At 49.9% G+C, this 16,732-nt stretch overlaps 1 protein-coding gene across 6 annotated transcripts in view; it reads left to right on the forward strand.

The window, feature by feature from the left end:
• Window positions 1–16,732, forward strand: part of LOC1272234 (serine/threonine-protein kinase tousled-like 1) — a 75,612-nt gene that overhangs the window by 19,428 nt on the left and 39,452 nt on the right. The window contains exon 2 of one of the 6 annotated variants that reach the window (XM_061652864.1): window positions 5,204–5,274. The exons of 4 other annotated variants lie outside the window; for them this stretch is intronic. Coding sequence is in view for 1 of the 2 variants with exons in the window: in XM_061652810.1 (XP_061508794.1) it covers window positions 15,954–16,175 (222 nt within the window). In the remaining variant the exon portion in view is untranslated. Of the gene's footprint in view, window positions 1–5,203; window positions 5,275–14,379; window positions 16,176–16,732 lie in introns of those variants that run through there. One more of the 6 variants, XM_061652810.1, reaches the window with a different exon arrangement.

Raw genomic sequence — 16,732 nt, forward strand, 5'->3', positions numbered from 1 at the left:
AACATAAAATCAATACCCGTTAGAACTGGATAAAGCATCAAGAAGAGGGGTGGGTGGGGGCTAGTGAAGGAAGTTGTCTAATGCAAACACACCGGAGAGAGAGAGAGAGAGAGAAGGAGAGAGAGTAAGAGAGATGGAAAGGCGTACGGTTCTAGGTGCGCGTTGGGCAATGACGGGTTTTCCGGGTTTTGCTTTTCCTTCAAGTTGCTTGTTAATTTTTCTCTTTTCTTTTTTTTCACCCGCCCACTGTCGGTGTGTGTGTGTGTGTGCTACAGGGCAACAGAACAAGGGGGGAGGGGTTGAAATGTAAGAACTCGGAATGAGATGGTAATGACCCGGAGCGGAGAGACCGTGTACCGCGCTGCTTTCTACGTACTTTTCATTCCATCTTTCCATCCTTCCCTAGACTTTTCGTTTGCAAAAAAAAAAAAAAATGGCAGCGCGACACGGTGTACATGGTGCATCGATTTTTGTCATCGTTGCTGCTAGCAAGCAGTTGTGGGAGACACAAGAAAGTGTAATCTGCTTCGGTGTCACTACACAGCTTTTCGCGCGGCTTTGCACCGTTTCTAGTGTGGCTGGTGGTGCTGTTCGTTAGATGAGATCGCCTCATCTTAGACACTCGATGGACGCCCGGCCCCACCCATCCACCACGTTGGTGTTTGGAGGGGGGGGGGGAGAGAGGGGGGAAATATCCTCCCTCGGGCGCAAGAAACAATCGATATTCTCTACACTCTTTTGCCTTTTGCCGCTTGCCGCCGGCCCAGGGTGGGGTTTAAGCAAAGCAGTGCGTCCATTTTTCCTTACCTGCCCGCAATGTCTTGCTGGCTTTGTGTGGTGGGGGTCTGTGTGTTTTTGGGGTTGTATTGGTGTGCTTTTATTACGTTTTGTTTTCCGTTGCTGATGTGCGTGGAAAGCGATTAGCTATTTTTGGCTAGTGCCTTTTCGCGTTTGCTTCCTGTGGATTATATTTTATATTTTATGTGTAATTTAAAGATGGTGGAAACGTTTTTTTTTATCCTCGTGGCTAATTTCTGTATGACATAATCGAGCACAGGAAGCTTTCCATTTAATATCTTATAAAGTACAACCAGTTGGGAAACGGGAAAGTAGCCCTGCGATAAGCCAAGCGAGAACCCTGCAATGACCGGGTAAGACCGGTAATGGTGTGTCCCATTTGGGATATCGAAAGCCATTCCCAGCGTGATTGTGCTGTTTTCGCAACTACAATTTGCGATCATAAGATTGGAAATCATCAGATCCGCTTGCGGTTCTCGCATACCGTGGAGCCGCTCTTGAAGAGTGGTGGCCCTTTGTTTTTTGTTCTTTTGCCCCATCTGTTGCCTCCGGTGAGAGAGATGGTCCGCCCAGTCCTTCCTCCTCGCCTTCTCCGCTTCACCATCGCCGCGATGCTCTGACGGAGTTCCGGGTGGGTGGGAACCACCCAACCACCAAGGGAAGGAGAAGGAAAAGAATACAACACGCAAAGAAAACGTATTGGCGGGGTTTCGATTTTCTCACATCACAACCAGCGTGTGTCTGGAGCAGAGCGAGAAAGCAGAGAACCACCCACGCTGGGCTGGAAAAGTCACTCGTGAGCGCCCACAACCCCCTTAGCTACCACCCTGGTTGCTCTTGTGGTGCTTGTCTGGGTGTGAATGGAGGCGCCTGGTTTTTCGTGTTCATTTTTTCCAATTTCCTCCCCGCACGGGGGTGCAGCTGATGGTCAGCGGTGGGGCGGGTAGAAATGATACGTAACTGTGACACAAACACACACACACACATAGACACACATTTCTCTCCCCTTCCCAGAGTCACTCAGACGGTAGAAAAGGGATGGCGAGTGCGGATCTCTCTTGGAGCTGGAGTTTTCTCACCCCCCTTCCCCCGGGGTGCGGTGAATAGCCTTGGCCTTCGCTCCAAATTTGCCCCCTTCCCTTTGCTTCACTTTTCGTTGCGTGTGTGTGTGTGTGTGTGGGTGTCGCTTTCCTTTCTCGGACGCTCTCTTTCGGCCTGACGGCTCTCACGGAAAAGTGGCCCATTTTCTTGCACCAGTAACGAGTTGGGTGGGGAGCGAGTGGGGATGGAGTTGCAGGGGGTGGGGAGGGGGCAGGGTTGGCAGGGAATTATGTTAACCTCTACAGACAGCCTTGGGAAAAATGGTGTTTCCTTTTTTTTGTAGTGAGAGGAACGCGCGGAAAACGGAATAAAAGTTGTGGTCTGTGCCACGACTTTGTCGCTCTCTCTTTCTCTCTCGCTCTCTCGCTTTCTCTCTCGCACTCTCTCTCCCTCTTTTTCTTTATCTGGTTTGCTTCCTTTTCTTTCTATGTGTTTCTTTCTCACTGTATCTATTATTTTCATGCTGGTTTTTCTGTTTTCTGGTGCTCCTGTTAGGGTTTTTTTTTTAATTTTATTCATACTTCACACTTCCAGTGTTTTTCTTCATTCTCTCAAACTGTATTGGTCAAATTTGTGCAGGGCCCCGCGTACTAGTACAGGTGGCCATAGTTACTAGGCTTGGTCGAACCATTTTCATTGGTAGTGAAAAAACGATTAAAGCAACGTTCCGGCCTTGCCGAACTCACAAGGAAATGTGATTACAATGTTGACCATATTAGACCTTCTCTTGGTTTATGTGTGTTTCTTTGCTCTCAGTTTTTGCCCCCTCAATCTTCCCTTAAAACATGTTCCTTTATCCCCTCCCCTCTGTCTTCTTTGTGACAATGCATTAAACTAACGTTTTGGTTGTTTCAGTGGCTTTCTTCTACATCTCACTCTGATTTCTGCGTGTGTGTGTGTCTCCTCACAGAGATTTTTGGAGCATCCATCCTCCTGGCGGTGGGAAAGTGAAGCATCGTTAAGCGAAACACACACACACACAACATTTTCTAATAAATAACACGCGCAGAGGCCCAGGCTTACCTTTTACCGGATATTATGTACACTCGCGCTAGACGACGAACCCCTCATCTCACCAATCTCACCGCGTCTCTGGGCCCCGATAGTCGCGATGCGAAGTAGATAAGGACCGTGTGGTGCCGTGTGAATTTTGAACGGTGACGGTGTGCAGCTACTGCTGCTGCTGCTGCTGATGGAAAAGAAAGTGATAGCAAAGGTGGCCCGTCGTTTTGCCATTTGCATCTTTCCGCCCGTGCCGGCGTCACCCTTTGTTCCGTTTTTTTTTTTTTTTTTGGGTGATGGTGCTCCTGGGGGCTGCGCTCATGCGCTCGTTAACTATTTTGCTGGAATGTTGTCGCTGTTGCCGCTCGGCTTTGTCAAAGGACATCCGGCAGTATGTAAATAGTAAATAAAATTTGGTCACAATATTTACTGGGTGCGGGTGATGATGATGGGATAGGTGGGGCGGTACTTGCAGTCGAGTAGTCTTGCTGCCCCGAAAAACCTTAAAGAGGGAATCCAGGCGTGTCTTCGTCAGTCAGCGAGTGTCAGGCTGGGCAAAGCCATTGGCCCCGTGTGTTTGGTAAATTTTGGTTTTTGGGTTTTAGTGTTGGCGACTTTAAACAGACTTGCTACTTCAATCAGAATGCCTCGTATCGATATCTGAGAGTGTGTGGAACCGATTGGCAGAATATTTGTTGGACCATTTACCCATCCAGAACAAAGAGGGAAACTCAGCGAGAGTACGCTTTACGGTTTTTTCGTGGTAGAGTTCAAAACACACACACACACTTCGATTATGTTCATAAGCAAACACTCCCTCTCTGCTTCCCTGCTCCGCCGCCACTTCCTGTTTCTTCATATGCTGCTAACGGACCCTGTTTGCGCCCAGATGCTTTTCCAGTCCCGTTATCGGTCACAAAATCGATCGAAAATTAGAACCGAAACGCTTCCTCCCCTTCAGCCTTCCGCGCTGGTGCACACCCTGACCGCGTCGCCCCTCCCCCTCACCCTCCCTCTGCCCCCGTTGCGTTGTGAGGTTATTGCTGATTCTTGCCCTGCCGTGGCACTTGCTTTCCTGCAAATTCCGCTGCTCGGTCCGGGCACGCATGGAATTTCACTTCCGGCGTCACTATAAACCTTTAACATCAGTCCCAAATATAGAGAAATAGAGAGAGATAAAGAGAGAAAGAGAGAGAAAGAGAGAGAAAGAGAGAGAAAGAGAGAGAAAGAGAGAGAAAGAGAGAGAAAGAGAGAGAAAGAGAGATAAAGAGAGATAAAGAGAGAAAGAGAAAGAAAGAGAGAAAGAGAGAAGGAGAGAAAGAGTGAAAGAGAAAGAGAGAAAGAGAAGAATACATACAATATAGAGAAAAGAGAGAAAGAGAGAGGGAGAGAAAGAATAACGAAAGAAAAGAGAAAAGAGTCTGGATTTTTTTTCCAGGTTGAAAAACAGAGAAGTATGCGGTTTTGAGTTCTGTGCGAAAATACAATTAATGTTGCTTTTCTTTGTTCACGTTGAACAAAGTACCGAGGTTGTTGGTTGTTTTTTGTTTTGCATTTCACAGCAGTATATCTAATGTGTGTGTGTAAAATGAGCACTAAAATCTGTGGCATGATACTCGCCTGTGGTCGATGTTGGTGATGTTTTGTCTTCTCAAGCAGCCACAGCAGCGGCCGCTGCCATGTGACGGCATAGAAGCAGCCAATACAAGAGATGGGAAGGGCGAACGAGGCAGCGGAGAGGAGAGGAGCGATGAAAGCGCGACCAGTGAGGGCAGTGTCTTCACCCACGCGCGCACCCACCTTTGGTACGCTTATGCAACGATGCTAGTTATTTCTTCGCTCTCTCTCTATCTCTATCTCTCTCTCTCTTCCTTCTATCCAACGCGCCGGGGAAGTTGGTGGCTGAGGGTTTCACACAAATTGGTAGGCGGTGAAGAACAACGGGGAAAGAAACTAACTCCTGTGTCCGCTCATTGCCACCGACACTGCGTGGTGCGCTACGGTTTCTCCCCATGGTTAACATTAAAGCGTTTTGAAGTGTGTTTTTTTCTCTCGTTTTTATGCGCAACATTGTATTTCCATTTCCCCGTGCGTTTGCTGAAATACGGTACCGAAGCGGGGGTAGTGGTGAGAACGAGATGGAGCGCTTTTTTTTCCTATTCCTGCTCTCGAGATGCTGTGGGATATCTGCCATGCTCCAGCCATCCAGAACCGCTGGCCGCGGAAAGCACAATATTCGTTTTATTCAAGTCGAGAAAATTGTATGAATAATTAAAACTATGATTTCTTCTTTCCATTCCAGGTATGTATCGATTTGCGAAACGAGAAAGGCCCACACCGAGCATTTATCCCAAATTCATCGGCTTACCTTAGGTAAATGAACTTATTTTCGGCGCTTGGGAGTGCGAAATTATACCGAAGCGAACACTTTTATTGCTAATTTGTGCGCTGTATCACGGAGCGCTCTGATGGTCGCGTTGATAAGCGCACTGTAGGTGTTAGCAATATCCCTGTGCCAGGTCTGGGTTCGATTCTCGGGTTTCACGGACGGAAGAGGAAGGGAAGGATGCGGTGGTTCCTTTATTTAATCTCCATTACTGGCTCTATGACGCTCTATGGCTCTATGAAATAACGACTACGGGTTTGTTGCTCTAAAATAGAATGAAGAATTGCGTTTATCATCTTTGTTTGACTTCTGAATCGAATAGCAAATATATGTGGTGTGGTGTGCGTGAAGTGAAAACACATTTTGAATATCTGTTATCGTCATGGCTCTAATTTGCATTGAGTTTGAAGAGGGAAGCGCCTGATACAAAGGGTCACTATTCAGTTTCCCATGTTAGCCTAAAATACTTGTAGTCAAGGTGGATGGTCACGTGATTGGTTCGCGCCCCGAGTGCGACCATTTTTGCCATCTGTTGTGGACAAGAACTCCAGTGGGTAACGTTGCACAACAACAAAAAAGATGAGATTTGCAACAAAAAAAAAGCAAGGAAAAAGGAAAGGGAAGGAACCCATTTGTGGGGTATTTCGTTGGTGGTGATGGTGGTTTGTGTTATGTGTACATTCTTTGTGCTACTGATCGGGCTGGAACTATTGAAGCAAAGTTTTCGGCATGCCAATGGGGAAGGATAGACCAAAAGGAGAAGGTTTCGGTGCGCCGTAGCGCATCGCGCGGCAGCGCGAACAGCACGGCACAGGAGGGTGAGCAATTGTAGCCGGGGGAGTAACATAACGGAATAAATATGCTTTATGTACGTATGGCTGCCGAGGAGGAGGCAGCCTTATGTGCAGAAAAGTGCTACTCCTTTTCCCAGCCGCGGCGTTCTCGGCCGCCCGCTAGAGTTGCCAATTTGAAGAGGAACGAGCCGGAGCGATAGAGAGTGGGAAGAAGATGAAAGATAATGCGGGTGAGGCGGTGTCGTAGGGCAGAGTGTGGCGCGGTGGAAATGCGGCTGAAAGAATAAAAAGCAGAGCGAGAAAGGGAGGCAAAATGAGGGAAAGAAGAAAAAAGAAAGGACAGAAAAAAAAACACATTTCCCTCAGCTGCACACTGGTTTGTACATTTTTTTTTCCCCAAACGTTTGCCAGCCTTTTGTGTGCTGCAACAAAACCCTGCAACACGCATTCGCGGGCGTCTTCCAATGGAAAACCATTCTGGTTCACTGTTTTCCCTGCTGGCGCTGCTGCCGCCTGCTACTGCTGCTGCTTTCGTTTCTCCCTTTACCCTCGCTGCTCTTGTTGGTGGGCGCTTTCTTCTCTCACTGGTGCCGTGCCCGCCGGCAGCATCGTTATGTGGTAGGGTTTCTTCAATGGATTTATTTTTAAAATTGTCGCTCCGGTTAGTTCGCCATGTTTGGTTAGATGTTTTTGTTTTTGTTAAAATAGTTTGCGCCTTTCCGTTACATAAAGCTTTTCACTGCGCGAGTATGTATTTGCGGGAGGAGCCGGTTCTGTGCTGCCCTGCTGCAAGCCCTAGGAAGGAGGCGCAGTTCTGGCTGCCCGAAATGAAGCTAATGCAGGTGAAGATGTAAAGAAACGGTAAACAATGTAAAGAGAGAGCATACATTCGGATCCGGCAAGGTGGGGTGGGATGCAAAGGAAGCGTGTGTCTATTTTCTTTCACTTCTCTAGCAGTGGAAGAACGTAGCCTATGTTCAGATGGAAGCATCGTTAGGAGTTTGCCCTTTTTTTTGCTTCTGTTGCGAGAACAAATTTGTTCTCGAATAATTTGAGCTGGATGCTGCACATAAAAATGGGTGTTTTGCACACAAAAAATACATATTGCAATTTTTTTTGTGAATTTTCCGGAACACAGTGTGGTGCAATTTAATGGTAAAAATCCTGGTCACGGCACCAACACCATGGGTAGTTCGTACCAGGTCGAAAGCATTTCATGTATTCGTGTGCTTTTTGTTGTTGTCATTACTTAATTGAACACTGAGCGAAAGTAAATAGTGTGCAGCGCACTTATCATCACCATTTTCACCACCATCCCCTCTCCCCCACCACCGTTTGTTCTTTCTGTTGCGTTTGCGTCTGCCAAGGTTCGCTTGTTGCACCATCGCGCTGCGTGCTGCACTACTGTGTACGATCGTGTACCCCGCCGGGCCATGTGTACTGCATTTATATATCTAGGTCTCGGTGCAGACAAGACTCTGCCCCCTTACCGAGACACACACACACAGAGACACACGCAGACATGTGGACGTCTAGCAGCCGCCTGTCCCTTCTCCGGCCAGTGCCATAATCTGCGTGTCGTCGCGGTGTGGTCGCGTGCGCTGCATTGTCAATCTTGTCTGCCGAACTTCCCACCGAAACGCATCGTCCCCTCCTGGTGCAGCTGGGCTGCTGCATGTATCATCGGGTGACTCGGGGCAGCGAGATTGAAATAGACAGAGATAGAGAGAAAAAGCAGGAGTAACGCAATGTGTGTGTGGGCATGCCGTTGCAGCCATTCGATGCCTAATTCAATTCGCCCTTTGCACGATGGAATCTGATATAAATAACCCTTAGGAAGGGGTGGAGTGGTGTACGGTCGAAGCAGACACTGCGTGTGTCTGTGCGTCACGGCGTGCGTCTATGTACAGCCGAATGTGGCTGCCCGCTTTCGTCCTTTGCCGGGGTTTGGCGTTTGCGGGTGCGAACGCACACTTTCCTCCGATGCACTCGCAATGCGGCTGCGGAGAGTGCATCAGAAGCATACAGAAGCAGTTGAGGGAAAAAATCCACCCCCTCCCCCCTCCCCTCCACACTCACACACACAGAGGCCATGAGCAAAAGTGGTTCTTTCTCACACTCTCGCACTATTGCCGCGATGCCTTGCCAGGGGACGACGAACCGCCGCGAAACCAACCGCGCTTGGTCAACCGGTTGGGCAAATCGGGTTGCTCGTGGTTCGTCGCGAGCCTGCCGAACGCCGCCAGCGAACAGATCGCTGTGCCTCCGTACTCCTCCGCTTCCACCCTCTTATCCGGTTGCGGGGTTTTTGTGCAACCCGATGCATTTCCCTGGGAAACTGTTTCATAATGGGGGATGGGATGGGGACGGCGAGATGTTGAGAGAGGTTGCGTAGCATGGTGTGGATCTCCTTCTGCCCGAGCTCTGCGCATACAACGGTGCTTTGCCCACGCCAGACCGCGCTCGCGTTGGTCGATTTCGCTGCCAATTGCAAACAAATGCACCAGGCACTATCTGTGTATGTGTGTGTGTGTGTGTGTGTGTGTGTGTGTGTGTGTGTGTGTGTGTGTGTGTGTGTGTGTGTGTGTGTGTGTGTGTGTGTGTGTGTGTGTGTGTGCATAATCAAACGGTAGTATTAGTTTGCCGGATGTTGTCTTTACTGGGGCGCAACTAACCTGCTGCTCGCCGGGAGGGGTAGTTTGCACTAGCAGGGTAACTAGGCATTCGGGAAAAAGCCAACTAATTGGAACGCTGCGAAACCACGTCTCCTACCGCCCATGGTTCGGGCGTTCATCACAGATCACACAGTGATCGATCTGAGCGTCCGGGGGGCTTTGGGAGGTTATGAGCCTCTGGGTCCTGCAATTCCCGTGCAGGATTCTGCCCGGGCGGCCCATACTGCTCTGGGCCTAACGGATCTTGCGTGAGGCGGCAAATGCCCGTGGAGAAGGGGCGTCAAAAACTGGTCAAGTACTTGATGGATTGGAGGGGGGAGGGAAGATCTGGAGGCCCCCAAACACGGCAGTTGTTCGGGATTGCGTCCTTGCTCTCCGTGCCGCGGGGCGCTATATTGAACAGAAAGGGGTTCGACACTGCGATGCATAATATATAGGAATATATAGGAAGCAAAACATGGTTAGATGTTTGTAATGGAAAGCACACCGACGTCTCGTGCCTGAAGAACGGTGGCTAGAAGTAGATAGAGAGAAGCAGAGAGAGAGAGAGAGAGAGAGTGAGAGAAAGATAAGGAGAGTAAATTTTTGTAACCGAGACCAACGCTAACGCCAAAGCATCGTGGTTTGGAGGCTGCTGCAGAAGAGTTTGTGTGTGTGTGTGTGTTTTGGAGTTGGGAGGGACCTGTAATCGAAATAGGTTAGCTTGCCCCATTGTCTCGTCATCAGCCAATAACAATTCCCTTGCCAAACGTACCAGAGGCGCACCACTGGTTGAGGTTCTTTGTTCTGATGATCCATAGAAACTACAGCCCAACGACTTCTGAGGCATCTGACTTTTTCCCATTGCAATTTGCGAAATGTTATCGCTACCAAAACGCCCAAAACCAAACGCTGACTTGACTGTTTGGCTGTAAGATTTTGGCTTTGACTCTCTGCTTGCATTGAAATCCAACAATAAGCGAACGTTTTGCGACGGGTCGCCGTGGCTAAGTCGGCTAGCGCATCGCTACCTGTCGGTGCAGGTCGTGGTCAATGTTCGACCATTGATCCCCCCCTCGGATGATGGGATGCTCTCACGCTCCTCTCGATTCCTGCTGGAATTGGATTGGAGGTCGGAGACTACTACCACTACCACACAGCACCTCCTGCTGCTGTTCGTGTGCATGTGCGTTCTTGTACGAGCGCTCGCGAGAGAGAGAGGGAGGGAGAGAGAGAGTGAATGATACTGCTGCTGCCTCCCAACACTTCGCTCAAACATTTCTTCCTCCACACCTTTCGATTTCAGCGCGTCAGCTGTGGTGCGTATATCGATGCGCGCTCTCTCTCTCTCTCACTTGGTACTTGATACGATGCGGGGGCTCCTAGTATTAGTGAGTCTTTCTGGTGTGTGAAGGAACGCGCGCGCCAGACTTGTGTGTCCGGGCAATGCCTCTGCCGCTTTTCCGTCACCGTACATAGTTCGGTTTACCTTTAGGTGCATACAACAAGAAAGAGTTGTGTGAAGTGTTGCGATTCGATTTTAGAGAGCGGCGAGAAATTAGTGGATGGGAGGGGAGGGGAGAGGAGGAGAGAGGGGGGGGGGGGTGCGACAAATTGTGTGCGTGCGTTATGTCATGTTTGCAGGGAAGCGATTTGCTTGGTTGTTTCTACTGTTGCCGAGAATGCAGAATATGTCAGCACTAGCGCTGAACCCGTTTCCATTGCGATGCGGCTTGGTATTAGCTAATAGAAAAGGTGTTTTTTTTCCATGGAATAAACAGCAGGAACGGGTAATCAGAGTGGCGACAGAGCCATCTAGCCAAGGTCAGAGCCACCAAATGGCAGCCAAAACACACATACAGGCGTGGGCAAAAATGTAATTGGCCCTTACATTGATTAGCCTCGTCGTGTGTGGTGCTGTTTTATTGCCTACGTTGCTTCAGATCTCCCGTCCCTCGTAGTCTCACAACGCCGTTTGGTGTAATCACTGTTGCGAAACAAACATACCAACCAGGCAAGAGTAGTGTCGGAGGGTAAAAGCCAATCCAACACAGTGCGCTTATCATGGCAGAAAAGAAAGATCCCGTAGGCACACAGGCAAACCGCACAAAATGTGCATGACTTCAGTGTTTTCAGTCTATTACAACAGCCAGGAATAGTATATAGCAGCAAAATTAGAAAAAAAAATGGCTAGTTTTCATGTTATGAACTTCGGAAGCAGATGTCAAAAGCGGTGAACTCTCTGGTGAGTACTCACCGCAGTACGCTGTTTGTTGGGCTGTTGAGGAGTATGCGCGCAGTGTTCGCGATGGTTGCTAGAAAGAAGGGAGAGAAGTGGCTGAGGATGCTTTCTACACTTTAAAAAACCAAGTAAAAAACATGCACAAAGCTTACGGCGGCTTGAAATGTAGCAAAGGAAAGGTGTAGGTGCACATTTCCAGGGCTAGAGCAAATCTGCCCTTAGATTCCTGGGGATATTCTTAGGGTGTTTTCATGCAATTTTGACTGTAACATTAGTTTTAGAGCTTCCAAGCACAGTTTGAAGACTTGACCAATATGTGGAATATGTATGTTTTTATTTTAACGTAACGAATCATGAATTTTAAAGTTTCATCAATCATTGGAGAATCAAGATTCTTCAAAAAGTCACGAGTCTCTAAACAGTCATGAATATCTACGCTTTCATGAATCATTAACGAGTCAACTCTTTCTGACGTCATGATTCATGGCTCTATAGAGGCTAAACAAACTTTTGAGCTATAAAAACCTGAATCTTTCCGATTTTTGAAGAATCTTTGAAGAATCATTCATCTCTCAACATTACGGGCTCATTGCATTCACTTAGAAGATTCCTTCACGCGCGAATGCAAGTGTGACCTATGTTTAATGAATGTTCCAACCCTCATAAAAGCTTCCATTGCAAAGAAATTGCCTCGCCTCGGTTCGTTCGTAGCACAATGCACTTTAAATGCACACAATATCTGCCCCCAATGCTGCTATTAGCGGCGAGAACCGAGCGCAAATCGTGTTTGGTTCGCTTACCAACCATCACCACCCGGTGTGTATGTGGGTGTGTGTGTGTGTGTATCCTAGATTGGGGTGCTCTCTTACCGTGCCACGAGGTCAACTGCTTTACGCAAAAAGGGGGGCGAGTTTGGACGAAAGAAACAGACAGCGCGCGCGAGAGTGAGAGAGAGAGAATGGAAAAGCGATTCTTCTGTAGGAACTAAGGGTAGACAAACGAGAGTGGAAAAGGGGTGAAAAAATAGCGAGAGAGAGAGAGAACGTGCTCGAGACAGCGATAGCAGCAGAGTGTGGTGGCGCTAATGCGAACGAACAGTTGGTTTAAGCGAACTCAGAAGCAGCAACTATTTGAAAATCCGTGTTTCGCGCTGTGTTGATTGGAAACGCGCGTGTGCACACAGCAGTCGCACAGAAGCGCGGCGTTGCATGAAACGGAAAAAAGAGAAAGAGAGAGAGAGAGAACCCCTCGATAAGAATTGAGTGTGTGTGTGTGTGTTGGGCGGTTCGGAAAAGGGAAGAAGGGTGTGTAACAACCTCTATCTCCTTTTGCCTAGCAGCTGTTTTTGCCGAACTCTGCCAGTTAATGCGTGCGGCTCCATCACCACCACCTAGGGCAAGGGTGGCACTCACGACTGTCGAGGGCTGTTGTGGGGGGTGCAGGGTTCTTAATTATGTGAGAGACACACAACTCTACCCCCCCGACACACACGGTGTTGGCAGATCGGTTGCCTTCTAATGAGTCATTTGACATTTAGTGCCGCTCGTACACACCGATCTGTTGTAAAGAGTGTGTTTATGGTTTCTTAACAGCGATCAGATGCCACTAAAACGGGGAGGTAAAATCCCGACAGGCAGGGGCACTCGCACTAAGGATTAATCGAACGTGTTGCGTTGGCAAAGCGGTTGCTTGCCGCAGATAGGGCCTGTCTTTGTCTTGTACTTTCGCCACCGAGTAGTCCTGCGGACGGTCGTTTCTGATAAGATTGCGCTGTGTGTGTGTGTGAGAGAGTGTCCACCGGTGGCACTCACCCCGTGAAAAAGGGATGCGTTCACCGCCAACCGCTGACTACACTTTCCTTTTACTAACCAGGCGCCTCCCTCTGTCCTTCACACGGTTTCGGGTAGCGGGTTTTGAGCCCGAATGGGTTCATCTCTATGCTCCACATGATTGCATAGCGACGCTGCCTGTCGTCTCTGTGTGTGTTGTTGCGATGAGGTTAAAGCGACAAGCGCAAAATCGAAGGGTGAAAGCATCTCGTTCGTGTCGCCCATCGATCTGAAGACGATCGATAGCAACGTAGCCGCGCGTTGGTATTTTTTTGTTTATGGGGGAGGCGTGGGACACAAATCGAGCATCCGGTGTGTGCCACTCTCGCTGGTTTGGTGCAGCGTACTTTCACCTAACCTCTCCCTCGGTGCCGCAAATATGTCGCCTCGCTGTGTGACGCCGTGAGTGCATTCAACTGGTCTAAGCTCAAGCGTCCGTTCCTCGCTTATCATCTCGTGATATGGTCGTTGGTGAGCGGCTGGTTGTTCCTGTCTTGTGGTGCACATTGTGTGGGAAGACATTGTTAACAACAAAAAAAAAATCCACTTTGGATGGACCGCTACTTCTTGACCGAATGACGTCAAGAAAAAAAAATAGGAATGCACATAGGCGGCGAACTTCCCCCCGAATCTTTGCGCTAGAATGCGCCGTATGCAAAGTGCTGCGATGCACACTTTTCCGAAACATTATTATGTGGAATGACCTTCCACACAAAACCCTACAGGAGTGTACCTGGCACTCAAAATGGCGCGTTATCCAATTGGCCTGACGGGGGGGGTCTGCGTGTGTGTTACGGTGTCTGCCTTGCTCGCTTCTTTCTCCAATTTCGCTTGCAATGGGACGGATATGCAGGTTCCCATGCGCCCCGTTCTACAGCGACAGCTCTCTCGCCCCGTTGCTTTGCTTATTTTCAGCGTTCGGTTTTTTTTGCTTTCCTCTTTGCTCTGCAAGGTGTGGTGGCTATCCATACATCCAAACCCTCCTCGCCGGTCGCCATTTTATAGCTATTTTAATTAGAGTGTTTTGTGGTTCGCTCTTCCCCCCCGTGGTGTGTATTTATGCTCTGTCGCTTTGTTCCGCTGAGTGGGCACTGCTGTGTTAGCCGTTTCATTCCGCCGTTGTAGCGCACGGAAGTGCGAAATTCGCGAATTTCAACTGGACCCTGGAGGAAGGACCCCTTGTAAAAAAAACGTTCGTCGCTTCTTGTCCCATCGTACTTTTTGCGGGAGTTTAGGGAATAATGCTTTAAAATGGGATTGGGGGGGGGGGGGGGAGTGGGGGGTGGTTTAGGGCGCGCTCGGATTAAATCATCATCGTTCTATCGCGATGAACGGGTGACGCGTGGAGGATTTGGTGTGTGTATGTGTGTTAAACCAATCCCTCATAAAAACCTGTGTGAGAGTGCATTAGTACTGGGAACTGTTATGTTTGTGTATGTGTGTGTGTGTGTGTGTGTGTGTATGTGCAGTGAGTGGCAACAGAAGGAGAAGACTTTTCTACTCAATTTTTCTCTTTGGTCTCGCGCGGGGTTCGTCGCTTGCACATCCAACATCATCCTCCTCCCCCCCCCCCCCCCCCGTTTCCCGGAGAAGGGAAGAGCAACCTGTGTGAGAGGCGATAGAGGGATCTCACACAGAGACACCCCCTGGGACGTGGTTGGTGGTGATAGCGTTGCGCCAAGACCGGCAAACACTCTCAACCCCCCTTCCTAAGTGTGTGTGTGTGTGAGAGAGAGAGAGAGAGAAAGAGAGTGGTGCGTGTTGGGTGAGAATAGATTGGTGAGCGAGTGTGTCTGAAACATCTGAGAAGACATGAATGAAAAGCCGCAAACCCTCTCCTTCCCCTCCCCCACCCCCTCCCCTGTACGGGCTAGTGTCTTTGGCGGTGAGTTGAGCAAACTGTTTCCCTGGAATCTCTCTTTCTCTCTCTAAGTTTTGTTTTTTATGCTCTATATATCGCTCTCTCTCCCTCTCTGTCTCTCTTCTTTCTCTCCCTTTGCCCCTCTCTCTCTCTCTCTTTTTCACTCGCACTAGGCAGTAAAGAAAGTGTTGGAAAGGGGTGGGTGGTCTGGGAGTAGCCCGTCTGTGTAGACACTGGCACGTTGTTGGTCCGCCGCTCGAACGACGGTGCATCACTTGGTGTTCGGGCGTTCGCGGCATGCGATCGCGAGGTGCTTCCGCGTCTGTGTGTGTGTGTGCGTGTGTCCGTGGCTCGGTGTTTTCTACAAACCCTATACGGCCGCAATCCGTGATCGTCTCGTATCCGGCAGGCACGGGATGGCGTAGAACAGCACAGCAGCCCGTGTTGTAGCCTGCGCAACTTTGACAAGGGCCCAAAGGTTCCGGTTCCGAGCGACGTGAAGACGGAGCGCGTACCACAACCGCGCGCCTACACACAACCCCTGTGCGACTTCCCCACATCGGCATACAGCGCGTTTAGATTCGCTGCGATTAGCTGCGAGCGTTTCTTGTGTGCACGAACCTCCCAGCCAGTAGCAGAGGGGGCGGGTGTACTCTGGTGGCGGTGGCGGTGGAGAAGCAATCGAGAAAAAAGTACGGCAGAGGTGTGCGGCCTACAAAAAACCAGGGTCGAGCCACAGTGCAGCTTAAAGGGGGAGGGCAGCAGTCCCGAAGAGGAAATTGTCTTAGGGTTTCTCGCCTGTGTGCTGCGGGCGAGATCAGCTTTCTGGAGCGCTGGAAGAAAAACGGGGAAGCCTGTGTAGGGGGCGGGCGTCCGCGCGAGTGCGTCCTCAACCGTCTTCTGTTATCGGGCCAGTGTTCAACTATCAAACGGGAGCAGCCGCAGCCAGTAGCGGTCCTAGCGTCGGTCAAGAAACAAGAGTGCGCCTGGTGCGTGTTTGTGGCTGTGTGTTTGTGCGTGCGTGCGTGTGAGTGACAGATAGGAGTAGAGCTAGCCCCTTCCCTCCCCCCCCCCCCGCCCCGCGATGCGTGTTAAAGCCCCATAGATAGATAGGCAAATAGGTGGTGTTGGTGTGTGCGTGCGTGCGTGTGTGTGTTGGGTGTGTTTTTCGGTTTGCAAACGGTTGCCAGACGTTTTGAATGTGGGGAGGGGGGCCAGATGCGAACAGAGAGGGTCAGCGGTCGTCGGCACAGCGATCAAATCCACCACCCAGCTAGTCTGCTTCAATGAAGAACAAGCAACAGCAACCATCGCCACCAAAGAAGCAGAAGAAGCAGCAGCAGCAGCAGCAGCAAACGCAGCGCCAAGAACAACTGGAGCAGCAGCAGCAGCAGCAGCAGCAGGCCCAACAGCGCTCATCACCATCACGCTACTATCAGCAACAGTATCAAGAACCGCTGCCAAAGAGAAGCTTGGACGATATCATGCTGAGCTCGTACTACATCTATGTGAGTAGTCAACGGAAGGGAACGGGGGGTGGGGGGGGGGGGGCAAAGAAGCGTGAATAGTGTGTGAGTGAAAGAGCGATGACGGTGGTCTATTTTCACCATTTTGTGCCCGTTTTTGCTGTGCGTCCTACAAGAAATTTTCCTGCAAACAGTGGTCGCACTCTCCAGCGCGCTAAACAAAAGAGCAAGAGTGAAAGAGAGAGACAGAGAGGAAGGTATAGAGGCGAGAAAGAGACAAAGACAGCCGTAGTATGGGTAGTGTAGAATGGTCGCGGTTTCGTGCCTGTGTGCTTTTGAAAATCGGTAACAAGATCGATTACCCAGCGGGCTGGTGGTTGGTGTGGGCATGGGCGCAGGAGGGGATTCAAACACGCAGCAGGTAGGAAGAGAGCCAGTTGGGTAAAACGAAAGGTGGGGGGGGGGAGGGAGTGGTGGAGTGGACGATAAGAATAGATTTTTGCGGCTGAAACAACAGACTCTCGCGGTGGGCTGCTGTTAGCAAAACACGCAGAGACTCAAACGCGTCACAAGCGACGGGGGGTGAGAGAGAGCGAGAG

This window comes from Anopheles gambiae, chromosome X, assembly GCF_943734735.2.
Source record: "Anopheles gambiae chromosome X, idAnoGambNW_F1_1, whole genome shotgun sequence".
Lineage (NCBI taxonomy): Eukaryota > Metazoa > Arthropoda > Insecta > Diptera > Culicidae > Anopheles > Anopheles gambiae.